At 38.3% G+C, this 13,722-nt stretch overlaps 1 protein-coding gene across 1 annotated transcript in view; it reads right to left on the minus strand.

Moving 5' to 3' along the window:
• Positions 1-13,722, minus strand: part of pum2 (pumilio RNA-binding family member 2) — a gene marked incomplete in the record, with an annotated part of 25,328 nt that overhangs the window by 5,004 nt on the left and 6,602 nt on the right. Inside the window, 18 exon segments of the mRNA XM_024291677.2 lie at positions 581-773; positions 2,319-2,440; positions 3,261-3,332; positions 3,547-3,672; positions 5,541-5,678; positions 5,771-5,905; positions 5,984-6,113; positions 6,183-6,450; positions 7,685-7,912; positions 7,992-8,294; positions 8,373-8,513; positions 8,593-8,713; positions 10,211-10,347; positions 10,431-10,538; positions 10,611-10,698; positions 10,775-11,069; positions 12,792-12,964; positions 13,047-13,234. Of these exon segments, the coding sequence (XP_024147445.1) occupies positions 581-773; positions 2,319-2,440; positions 3,261-3,332; positions 3,547-3,672; positions 5,541-5,678; positions 5,771-5,905; positions 5,984-6,113; positions 6,183-6,450; positions 7,685-7,912; positions 7,992-8,294; positions 8,373-8,513; positions 8,593-8,713; positions 10,211-10,347; positions 10,431-10,538; positions 10,611-10,698; positions 10,775-11,069; positions 12,792-12,964; positions 13,047-13,234 (2,966 nt within the window).

The raw sequence follows: 13,722 nt of genomic DNA on the forward strand, positions 1-13,722 counted from the left end.
AATGTTAGCTAAACTCCCAAAGAGCCTAAAAACTTAGTAAAAGCCAAAATAGTCCAAAAAGCTTTTATAACTTTGAAACTTTAACTTAAATATGAATAATAAAAAGGCAGGAATGTATTCTTGCAGAATAAATCAACTTAAACTTTAAATAACTTTCAATATTTTACTATCCTTAAAAATACATTTTCCAAAAATGATACAAGTTAAAAATAAGCACAAGCCATCATCAGGTCATTAACAACAATAAAATAAAATGATCTGCAGGGCCGGATAGAATTACCAGATCCGGCCCCCGGGCCTCGATTTTTACACGTGTGCACTACAGTATGTCAGGAGAAGCAGTTAAAACGGAATAATTTTCCTTTTTTCTTCAAAATGAGCTTCTCCGTCTATCGATTCATGTTTCATTACTCTAGCTGGGTGATGGAGTCTCTGGTTTACACTCTGGAGAGTTTGTCAATCCACTGAAGATCACCAACCAACCCATGAAGCTCGATTATAAACATCTAAACTCCACGGAGGAGAGACCTCGCTGTGAGGCGTGCAGCGCCTTCCGCTCCTCAAATCCACATGGACTCACCTTGTGCATGATGATCTTACGCTGAGCCGGTTCGGCCATGTCGATCATTCTTTGGACGACATAGTTGGCGTACTGGTCCTTCATCATGGTGTACAGGGCGCTGTGGGGGCCGTCTTTCTGGCAGCACACCTCGTCTATCAACAGAGCTCTCTCTGCGCGCGAGGAGTGGATCACGCATTTCTCTACAACGTTACTGAGGGAGACGACACACAAAAATGTTACAAAACAGTTGGATTCAGTTTGACCAGGCAGGAACGGGTTTATAATCATTCCTGATCCATTAACGACTTCGTTTCTCCTCGTCTGAGCCGGCTCAGAATTGTACAGTAATTTGCCGTTTTTGTTGCGATGCTAATGCTAGCTTGGGGTTGTGAGGGGCTGTAAGCTAGCAGGAGAATGTGAATTTCTAAAGAACTCCTGCTACTCAGCTGCAAAAATTGTCTTAAAAAAAAAAAGCTTTTTGATTTGGGCTAAAAACTTAGTACTTAAAATTTAAAACGATAGATTTTCAGAGTTGTTGTATTAAGAGAAGCAGCAACTTATGCAATGTAATTTAAATAAATAAAAACATACAGAAAAATAAAAATGTATTAGAACATGTCATATTATTGAATTAGAACTATTTGCTATCCAGTACTTTTTTTTCTTTCTTGTACAATTGCAAGAAAAGTATGTGAATCCTTTGGAATTACTTAGATTTCAATAGGAATTTGTCATAAAAACGTTCTTATCTTCATCTAAGTCACATTACATGATAAACAGTCTGCTTTAACTAATACAACTTGGTTGAAGTTATAACTGCCAAAAGAGGGTCAACCAATCATTAAATTCAAGGGTTCGCATACTTTTTCCACCCTGCACTTTGAATTTTTACACATTTTGTCCCATAAAAAAAACACAAAAACTTACATTTTTTGTGAAAAACGTGTAGTAAATGATAAAGCACAATGATAACATTTAGTACAATATTTTCTACTATTCTTCCTGGGAAATAAAATAAAAAAAAAGCTGTAATAGTTTTTTAGGAAAAAATAAACTTACATTTTTTGTGTTTTATTAGTTTAACAAAACTATGTTTATCATGTGACGTTTTATGACAAATTAATGCAGAAATCCAAGTAATCCCAAATGATTCATATACTTTCTCATGTATGTGATTCACTTATAAATATTAACACGCCTACATAGACATTTTTATAAGTAATACAAACAGGATTGTGTCAACTCTAAACTGTCTCATAACCCAGCAGCTGTAATAATACTGGTATAAATATTGGAACATATAATACAAAAAAAAGCTATAACAGAGAGCAGTCATAAGAGTTAAGTGTGGAAGAGGTTTGCTTACTCGGATTAAGTAAATTAAAGCAATAAAAAAATTAAAAATCAAACATGCAGGGAAATTGTTGCGGTTAAATTTAGATTAATTGCCTGAGTCAGCCACTCGATGAATGCGTGATAGGATGACGTACGAGCTGAAAGTGGTTTGACGTTTGAAAGCAATCAAATCAGTTGCTAGGTTGATGTTTTTATTACTTATATTTTGAATGAACGATTTTTTTTTTGTTGCTTCATTTGGGGAAAAAAAGAAACCACTCTGGCCTTTTTACTGACAGGAACTTACTGAAACATTTATGATCTTTTCAATACATTTTACTGTAGCTTTCATTACTTGGATTCAAGATTCAGAAAATATTCATTAAAAATGAACTTTAAGCACCAAACTAGCTGCACCTACCTTGCAAATTTATGCTGACTGAGGGCGAGGACTTTGCCTCGAACCTCCGCCACAATTTTGCTCTTATCCTCGGGTCGGCCGTGCTCCAAAACATGCTGAATGACGTAGTTACCATACTGATCCTGCAGGGGGCAGCACACATGTAAATGCTTCAGAAAACAAATGAAAAACTAAACATTTTGATTGGTTCTCATGCATTTTTTTTTTAAATATGGTCACAAACGGTGTGAGAAAAATCATGCATCTCTACAACGACAGGCTGGCGAATCAGTGACACCCCCTTAGTAGTAGTGCAAATACCCTCACGTCATCACTGCGGAAGGTCAGACAAAACAGATGCTGCTGGTTCGGGGCGTTCCCGACAACAGCAGCATCCTTGCCCCTTCGGAAATAGGTGATAGACAGTTGTGGGCGTGATTTTAGTGCAGGCAAAAACTCACCTGATCAAGCATCAAAAACACTTCTGGGTCAGGTTTAAGTAGGGATTAGTGGGGTATTTTATATCATCTCTATCCACCTTTAATTTGAAATTCTTGCCTTTAAATTGATTTCCTATCAATCTGTTTAAGCATTTTTTTTAAATGAGATTAAATATTTCAAGATAAATTTGCACTTCAGTTTGAAACATTCTGAATATTATTTCAGCTAAATAAAAACAAGAGAAAAACAGATTGATCAGAAAATACTGTAGGCAAAAAATAAATAAATAGAGATCGGGTAGCAGTTAAGCGAGTGCCTTGTGAATCTTGCGTGCCAAAAAGCAAGAAAGAGGGCAGACGGAAGAAAAAAAAAAAAAGGGTCTCAGTTCATTCGGAGAGGTGTGTGGAAGTTGGGAATCGGAAGACTAGATGTTAAATTAAACTTTAGAGAAGAAGAGATGAAAAGGGGAGGAAAAAAGGCGAGAATGGGGACATCTGCAAGAGAGAGGCAAATTGCTCTGACCTTGAACAGTGCATCACGGGACACTGTATAATATGTTTTGGGTGTCATCTCCAATGATACGGCTTGATATTTCTAGATGGAATAAGTGAGGGGGGGGCAGGGTGGATGTTTAAATCATCATGTAAATGACAGCTAACAAACAATACAACAACTTTCATCCTTTTCGGGATGAGAAGCTACAAAACAGGAAATACTCAAAACACAGGGACACTCATGCGAGTACACGAGACACGTCTAAAGGTGATGAATGCTGGGAAGGGGCGGGCTGGAAAGCAGATGTGCTCACCTGGCCCAGCTGTTCGGAGTGCTGATGCAGCTCCTCCAGGATGGGGAGGGTTTGCTCCTGAGTGCAGTGCTCCAAAATCCTCTGGATAACTCTGCAGCCATAAGGATGTGTGGAAAGAACAAACACCTGCACGACAACCGAACAGGGTGGAGAAATTATTACAAAATGTTAAAAAAAAGTTGAATCTAAAACACTGACTGTACATGAGAACTGGACTGAGTAACTTGGAATTCCAAACAGAAAGTACCGCAAGAAGCCCATAGACTTCTATTGAGAAATAAACAACTTTTAATCAGTTTCTATTTGTCCGATTACTCTGATACCTTTTATTAACATGTTTTTGTCAATCATAATTTTATATTCAAGTTAAAAACTGGCCAATCAGATGCCTCAAATTTGTTGTACTTCCATCAAGCTCTGTGATTGGTCGGATGTCTCAGGGTATCTTCTCAATACTGCTCATTGAAACCATTCGAGGGAGAAGACAAATGCATGAAAACCTTTTATTTTAAAACAAATTAAACACATTATGTTAGTTTAACATCATTTGCAACATTAGAATAAAATTATCAATGAATACTAACATGATTTTGTAGGAGTAATTTACCTTTTAAGGTAAAAACTTCACTTCAAAAAAACAATAATAGTGGAATTGTTGTATTTTATTTGACCGTTTATCATTATTGAGGCACAATATGAACTTTCACCCTGTTAATATTATACGATCATTGTTTTTATTTATTTACCGGTATTTTAAACCAGCAATTTTACTTTTCTCTAGAGCTGCCACGATTAGTCAATTAATCGACGACTAATCGACTACTAAAATACTCAACAAGTAATTTAATAGTTGATTAGTCGTTACTTTATATTATATGGAGTCAGAGTGTAGTAAAATTGAAAGCTATAATAGTATTGTTACAGCTTTTAGGACTATTTTGGCATTTATTAAGGTTTTTTTTAGACTAGTTGGAGTTTAGCTAGCATTTCAGCTACATGCTAGCTGTTTTGGCTAATTTAGTCTTTTTTCAGTTCTTTAGGCTAATTTGGCATTTAATTTAATTTAGCTGGCTATCAACTTCAGCGTTTTCATCTATTAGCTTTAGCATTTTTAGCTATCAATTTCAGCAATTTCAGCTACCAGCACTAGCATCTTCAGCGGCAAAATTCAGCTTTCACGCTAGCATTATTGCAGGTAATACTATATATCTAGCTTTTAGTTAGTTTAAAGCTAATTAGGGTTAATATGTGTGTTTTACATCCACTTTGCGTATCACCCGATTAGTCGACTAATCGGAAAAAATAATCGCGATTAGTCGGCTATTAAAATAATCGTTTGTGGCAGCACTACTTTTCTCCTCGTTTTTATTCTAATTTCAGGCACTATTCTTTGATAAACAACACTTAAGTCACGTGCACCACTTGTGTACTGCTAGCATACACACCTGCTTACTCTATAACACCTGAGGCGTTGTTGGTGATGCCTAAACGCAAAATTTTCTAAAATGCTGCAACTTTTCAACCGTTAACCGGTACCAAACTTCCGCATCTTCAATAATCTCTGCAACACTGATGGATTTCTGGCTCCAACATGGCGACGTCCATAATCATGAAAAAAATAGAGCCGTTTTCTTAGGGTGAGGTCACACTCATTCAGTCCAGTTCTTTTATACAGTCAATTGGAAAACATAAGCAAAAAAATAAATAAATAAAATATATATCAAAACTTTATTAAAATACAATTTATAAATGTTCCAGCAAACATTTTAATAAAATAATTATACACTATTTTTTTCTGTATAAAAGTCAAAAACTCATTCAGGTCGTCATTCTCCTTGTTTACTGACTCAGTTCAACAACCTTTAATAATCATTGCCTTTATGTAAACAAGCAGCAGCAAAAAAACATGCATGAATCAATACTTATCGATCAAATGCTGCTGACACTGAGGGATACATTTTAACCGTTAGCAACAGTAGGAAGAAGAAACCAACCTGTCCCTGGAAAGCATCGATGATGAACTGCAAAGCCTGAGGCTGGACACATTCAATGCACTTCTGCACCACATGGTTTCCATTCTGGTCCTTCACACATTTCAACACGTGGCCGTCCAACTCCCTCACGATGTCGGCCTAAAAGAACATCGAAGGCGTATATTAGTCTGATTATTCTAAAAAGCTAAAGATGGGTAAAAAAAAATGAAAAAAGGTAAAATCTCACTTACAATTACCTGCTGGTCTGAGGAAATGGACTCCAAAGCTTTCTGGATAACCCTGCAGCCGTACATCTGCAGAGCCAGGGGGAGGACGTGTCCACGGATGCGCGTGGCCAAAGCCAGTTTTTGATCTGGGCTTCCAAACTGCAAAAATTAAAAAGTATTATAACAGGAAACAAACTAAAGCAAAGCATAACGGGCAGAGGGATAAAAGATTCCTACCTCAAAGAACTTCTGAATCACATAATTCCCAAACACATCCGTCATCAGCTGATACGCTGCTTGTAAAATCTCCCCGAACACCATCTGCCTCTCAGCGGGAGTCGCTCTCTCCAGTTTCTGCTGAATAAATCTGCAACAAGATAATAACGACGTTCAGAACTCTGATCATTTACAGATAAATACACTTAAATCCAGTCACCTGGATCCATGCTGGTCCTGAGAGAACTCCACCATGTGACCCGGCAGATCCCGTAGCTGGAGGTTCGGGAAGCGGTTGTTCCTGAAGTCCTCGAGCAGGCGGCTGCGGCCGGAAGGCATGACGTCCGAGCGGCTGTAGCGGGGCCGGATGGGGGGGAACAGCTGGCTGCTGGAGTTGAAGAGGCTGGACGTCCCGCCGGCGTTGCGATATTTGGCCTCGGCTCCTGGAGCAGGAGAAATGTAACGCCCGCTGCCGTTTGGCAGGCCACCTAGGAAAAAAAAGGATATTCTAATAATTAAGACCCCACAAACCTTAAATCACATCAGGGCCCGGGGGCCGGATCCGGCCCTCCTGGTAATTCTATCCGGCCCTCCAGATCATTTTACTTTATTGTTATTAATGGCTCGATGCGCTTATTTCTAACTTGTATAACTTTGAAAAAATATATTTTTACGGAGAGTAAAATATCAAAACTTATTTAAGGTTTAAGTTGTTTTATTCTGGAATAATATTCCTGCCTGTTTATTATTCATAATAATGTTAAAAGTTACGATTTTAATGTTTTAAAAATTGGAATTCAGCTAGCTTTTTGGACAATTTTGGCATTTATTAATATTTTTTAGGCTGTTTTACAGTTTGGCTGATACTTCAGCGACATGCTAGCTTTTTTGGCTAATTTGGGTTTTTTTCAGTTTTTTTAAGATATTTTGAAGATTAGCAATTTTTTCAGTTACATGATAGCCGTTTTGACTAATCTAGGTTTTATTTATTTTTGATTTTAAGGCTAATTTGGCATTTAGCTAATACTTTAGCCATCAGCTTCAGCGTTTTTAGCCATCAGCTTCAGCGTTTTTAGCCATCAGCTTCAGCGTTTTTAGCCATCAGCTTCAGCATTTTTAGCCATCAGCTTCAGCGTTTTTAGCAGTCAGCTTCAGCTTTTTTAGCAGTCAGCTTCAGCTTTTTTAGCTATCAGCTTCAGCATGTTTAGCCATCAGCTTCAGCGTTTTTAACCATCAGCTTCATCGTTTTTCGCTATCAGCTTCATCGTTTTAAGCCATCAGCTTCATCGTTTTTAGACATCAGCTTCATCGTTTTTAGCCATCAGCTTCAGCGTTTTTAGCCATCAGCTTCAGCGTTTTTAGCCATCAGCTTCAGCGTTTTTAGCCATCAGCTTCAGCGTTATTCGCTATCAGCACTAGCATCTTGAGCGACCAAATTCAGCTTCCAGCATTCACAATAGTATTATTGCAGATAATGCTATATATCTAGTTCATAATCATGTTAAAAATTACGGTTTTAAAGTGTATTTTTTTATTTTTACTGTTCAACAAATGTTTATCCTGTTCGGCCCACGCCCTAAGGTGTAGTTTAGATTTTGGCCCTCTGTTTGATTGAGTTTGACACTCCTGCCTTAAACCTTTTCCCCTAAAAATATGTAAGGAAACATGTAGTGTGTGAAAGAAAGCAGCTTCAAAGGGTAAAAATCCCAATCAGGAGTTTACCTAAGTGAATGCTAGAAGAGGATCCATGAGAAGAGGGCAAAGACGGTGGAGGGGTGAGTGGGGAGTGACCTGGAGTTAGACCAATCGGGCTGGGCGAGGAGGAGTAACCCAGACTGTTGTAAAACGGCTGACCGATGGGGGTCACGCTGCTGCCGCCTCGTTTGTATAGGTCAGAACTCGCCAGCAAAGAGTCCCTACGAGATATGCTGCTACTCGTAGAGCTGGATACTGTGAGGGAGAACAAACGCATCAGTATACATTTATTTTACTTTGTCTAACTTCTTCGACTACATTTGAAGCCACTAACTCGAGGAGCCGAAGCCTCCCAGAGCCGAGCCCAGGCCCACGCCGAGGGAGCTGCCTGTGCTGCTGAAGCCCAGCGAGGAGCTTGGGGGCGGAGCGGCAGAGTTGTGGGAAAACAGTGAGCTGCTTTGAGAAGTGTTGGGGACCGATCCAGATCCGTAGAATGAACTGGAGGGCAAACCGCTGCTGGGCGGGGGAGCCTGCTGCTGCTGTGGTTGAGGCTGAGGTTGAGGGATGGAGCGGTACAGCCCGTTGGCAGGGGGTCCCGACATGTTGTTGCCAGAACCGGATGCAGAAACTGCTGCTGCTGGGATAAAAAAATAATAATATTTGCGTCACAGATAACCACAAGATTCAATAAAGGAGGGTTTGAGTTGGTTCCTACCAGCTTGTTGGGCTGTAGGGGGGAGGAGGAGAGGAGTCTGGACCAGACGAACAGGCCCTCCTAGACCTGTTCGGGCACCGGGGCCCATCACCAGAGCTCCGGTCTGGTCATAATAGGCAGCAGGGGCCAAAACCTGATAACCTGTGGAAATAAGAGATAAAAAACAAGTTACAAAGCAGACTTAAAATAAAAATCCCAGGGTAAACTGGTGTGCACCCACCCTGCATTCCTGCATACGCCAGTGCAGGGTTTGCAGCAGCTGCAGCAGCTAAAGATTCCTGCTGGCTCTGTTGGCCTTGTCCGGGTGTGAGAGGTCGCTGGTTGGTTCCTGTGCGCATTACCTGATGAGACAGAGTCAAAAAAATCTGAAAAACAATAACTTAGTTGTAATGTTTCCCAGCAAAAATTACTTTATAAATGAGAACACTGAATGGAAGAAGCAAAATGTGAAGCAATAACAAAATATCAAAATATTTAAAAATAAAGACTATTTTTTATATGGAGGTCAGTAGTTTGGGATCAAATTGATTTTAATGGCAACAAATAATATTTAGATTATGTTCTCAATTAGGGCTGCAACAAACAATTATTTTAATAGTCGACTAATCACCGATTATTTTTTCAGATTAGTCGACTAAATGGGTCATGGGCAAAGTGGATGTAAAACACACATCATTAGCTTTTAACCAACTAAAAACTATATGAATTTGGCCGCTTACGATGCTTTAGACGATAGCTAAAGATGTTGAAATTGAAAGCTAAAAATGCTGTTGACAGCTGAAATCGCTGAAGCTAATAGCTGAAAATATTGAAGCTGATCGTCAGCTAAAATATTAGTTAAATGCCAAATTTGCCTAAAAATGGAAAAAAAGGCCTATATTAGCTAAAACAGCTAGAATGTGGCTGAAATATTTGCTAAACTCAAAAATAGCCTAAAAACTGAACAGAAGTCTAAATTAGCCAAAACAGCTAGCATGTAGCTGAAATATTTGTTAAACTCTAAAACAGCCTGAAATACTAAGAAAAAGCCAAAACAGCAAGCATGCAAGCCGAAATAATAATCAAACTCAAAATTAGCCGAAAAAAACTGAAAGAAATATTAAATTAGTAAAAAAGGGTTAACATGTAGCTGAAATATTAGCTAAACTCCAAAGTAGCCAAAAAAAAAAAATCCTAAATTAGCCAAAACAGCCAGCATACAGCTGAAATATTAGCTAAACTCCAAAATAGCAAAAAAAAAAAAGTAAATAAGCTAATAGTGAAAACGCTGAAGTTGATAGCCAGCTAAAATAAGAGTTAAATGCCAAATTAGCCTTAAAAACTGAACAAAAGCCTAGCCTAAATTAGCCAAAACAGCTAGCATGTAGCTGAAATGCCAGCTAAGCTCCAAAATAGTTTAAAAAAGCCTAAGTTAGCCAACACAGCTAGCCTGTTGCTGAAATATTAGCTAAACTCCAAAATATCTTAAAAAACCCCAAAAAACCTGAATTAGCCAAAACAGTTAGCATGTAGTTAAAATATTAGCTAAACTTCTAAATAACCTAAAAAACCTTAATAAATGCCAAAATAGTCAAAAAAAGCTAGCATGCTATAATAACTGTCAACTTTACCATACTCTGACTCCATATAATATAAAGTAATGACTAACTGACTATTAAATTAGTCGGCGACTATTTTAATAGTCGATTAGTCGACTAATCGCGGCAGCCCTATTCTCAATAACTAAACAAATGTTAGAAAGCTAAATCATACATCAATATATGTTTTTACTTGATAAATAAAAGGATCAGCCTTCAAACCATAATAAAGGAAGAGCCTCAGGTGTGAATCCGTCCTACCTGTTGGCCTGGACCCTGATTGGATGCTTGCTGATTAGCAGAGTGACTGGCAGTGGATGCGGCCTGCTGCTGAAAAAGACTGGCTGGGTACACCCCCCACGGTACGCCGTAGTACTGTGGCGGTACGACAGTGGGGCCTGAGGGTAGAAATGTAAATGTTTTAGCAATCGGATGTACAGTTTTACAAAATAAAAGCAAACTGCAGGTGAGTTTGTGTCACCTGTAAGTGTGGCTGCTGCTGCCAGTCCAGCTGCAGTGTAGGGGTCAGCTCCAGGAGGGGCAGCGTTAATGATGTAAGGGTTTGGCACAAACGCAGGAGCAAGGCCAGCTGGGAAATTGTAAAAATGCAGTTTGTATTGCATGGTGATACAACGACAAAGATAAAAAGCCTCAGACTTACCGAGATGTTGTTGCTGAGCTGCAGCCAGAGCGTACTGCTGCTGCTGAGTGAGCGACTGAACGGTTAGAGGGTTTGATCTCTGGAACAACTGAGAAACACAGAAACAAAATAATTACTTTAATAGTTGCTCAATTGGATCTTGTGATTGTGTTACTTCAACTTACCTGCTGTTGGGAGCTGTAGTCAAACAACCCCACAGGAGTTCCTGAGTGGTCCATCTGGATCTGGTTTCCCACATAGTCGAACTGCAACGACTCCACTCCGGCTTGCTGCTCCATTCCTCCCATGTTCTGGGGATCCTGGTTCTGGAAGTCCTCCCCTGGGACCTTGTTTTGAGCGGGATTTTGCTGCTGGAGGACGTGAGGGTGGTGCTGGCCCATCATTTCCAGACCCGTCTGACTGGGACCCATCCTCTCCACGGCTTCAGTGGGGGACGCTTGACGGCTTCCAGGGGTAGGACTGTTCAAATAAAAAGTAAAAAAAAAAAAAAACATTTATAGAGTAAAATACTGCATCATAAAATATCACAAATTTGAAATTCTGCTCACGAAATTTTCTCAGATTTAACAGAAAAGAACACCAGATGTAAATCATTTTTAATTAAAAAAAATAGACATCACAAAATTCAATCATGATAAAAAAAATCTATTGGGATGAAAAAATTCTCAATTTAAAACAGAATTGTACAACATTGAACCAATTCATAGGTAAAGTGAACTGTTCGATCCCTTTCTAAATCTAAGTAGGATTTATAATTTATTGTTTATTACATTACACCAGGCTTAATTTGAGCTACTTCTTGCCTTTTTGATCAAATTGAAACCAAACCGTGACCCAAAAAGTGAAGTTAGAACCAAATTGTGGTGAAAGTTGATCATTGCATCCCTAAAAAACACATTATCAGTGAGTAATGACAGATATCTCAATCTCCAGTTAAAAAAGAATTATGGCCGGGAATAGATTAAAAAAATCTAATTAATCGCGATTAATCGCAATAAGTATTATTATTATTTTTTTAATATACAGTATTTGCCGAACACTTATTATCTGCGAATATTCACAATATGAAATCAAACACAAAACTTTACATTTAGAACATTTATTTTTAATTAGTGCTGTCAATAGACTACAAAAAAATTTGATTAATCGCACTTTTGTGTTGGGATTAATCACGATTAATCACAATGATTTACCAGGTAAAGTTTATTTGTACAATATGTCACCAGACCATGGATCAAATAGTGATCTAAACAAAAAAAATGATCAAGAATAAAGTACTAAAACAGATTGAATATTTATTTCTTTTGAACATGACCATGGTATAAGTGGGACAAAAGCAGACGTAATGTTTTAACGCACGCCGTAAATGCCTGAACAGCCCTGCTAAAGCGAAAGACTCTTTAATTTGCATTAATAAATATGAATTTGTTAATTTTTTTTTATTATTCTGTTACTCAGCAGTTCTGAAACTTGAAGAATAAGCACCAAAATCTCTTCTTGATCATCATTTATAGTCCAGTAGTTCTGAGTCCTGGGATAGCATGACCTGAACGAATGACTTTATTCACAGAAGTTTTGCGTTTAGGTGTTTTTGGAGAAACTAAGACCACAGATGTTGAAGGGGACACCCAAATAACACATACTCTTGACGTACCGCAGCTCCTTGACCGTTTACGTAATGGGGGCTTGCACTGATATGCAACACATTGCTAACGTAAACTGTTGCGTAACACATAGAGATGCAGCAATACACTTTCTTTATGTGACCTCAATTATTGTGTCACTGATTTGCTTCAGTTAGAGGAATAATTTGTGTATTACAGAACAGAAAAAACAACATTTCAGAAAAATTGTTTTTTTAAATTTGCAAATAATGAGGATAAATGGTTCAATTGGCTTACAGTAACCCTGGTGTAATGTAATAAAACCATAAATACTTCTTAAAATTAGCTAAATGTAAAAGCAGAAGTCACTTTTCGGTTCAATGTAACATAAGGTTCAGATTTAAAGTGAGAATTGTGGAAGCCTTAATGACCAAAAATGTGTTTGTTCTTATTGATTAGTTTGTTTATGCGATCCTAAAATGGAAAAAATGTGAAAAGTTCTATTTTTAATAACGTCTTGAAATGTAAAAACAGACTACAGTTTATTCATATAAGACTCTGTAAAATGAAAACTTACTTAAAGTCTTTACAGTCTCGGTCCATGCCGTTGAGCAGAACTCTCCCATTGGTTTTGGTGGGATCGCTTTCCTCTCCCACCTTCATCTCTGGGCTTTTATCCTCTTCAAAAGGTGAAACTTTGTCTTGTGAGTCACCTTTCTCTCTTACATCCGGATCGATATTCCCTCCACCCTAAATCAGCACAGAAAAACATCTATTAAAATGGTTTCAAATGTGAACCCGGAGCTGTCGTTTCATTGGAGGCGGAGCTTACAAAGCCACCATTCCTGTAGCGACCGTCCATCTTATCCCCGGGAGAGGAGCTCAGGACATACTCCACCATGCTGACTCCCAGACCACCGCCTTCCGAGCGCGGTGAAAGCACGGAGTTGGCTTCACCGTTCCCATGGAAACCCTGACCGGGCCGTCGCTGCACCATGATTGGCTGAGACACTGAGTGATCTGGATGAAAAGGCTTCGTCAAAAACTGTGACTCAGAAGCTGCAATTTCAAATCAAGTTTCTGTAACTATAATACATAAATGATTTTTGCAGAATGCCTGTAATGAACTGCTCAGCTCTGCATTGTGTTTAGGATACTCCATCTCTGACTATTTGGTTAAACAAAGAAAATGTAACAACTCAATGTTTGCTTTCCTGCAGAATATTTAAATATTTCAGATAAGTGTTATGGTGAAACCTGGACATTCAGAAACAGCCGTTAGTCTAAAAACAGTAAAAATGTGTAAAATATTTGCTGTTTTATAACATATAACCCTAGATTCTGTAAAAATGATAAACACAACTGAAGTCCGATTAGCATACTGATTAGATATTCAAATAAAACTTTATTTAAATGATGCTGTTACACTGATGATGTTAATGTTTGCATGTCATAAACTTTATAGTTCCCTACTTGTATGTGCAAAAAATAATAAAGCTCTATTTTCT

This window comes from Oryzias melastigma, linkage group LG24 (assembly GCF_002922805.2).
Source record: "Oryzias melastigma strain HK-1 linkage group LG24, ASM292280v2, whole genome shotgun sequence".
In the NCBI taxonomy this organism is placed as follows: domain Eukaryota; kingdom Metazoa; phylum Chordata; class Actinopteri; order Beloniformes; family Adrianichthyidae; genus Oryzias; species Oryzias melastigma.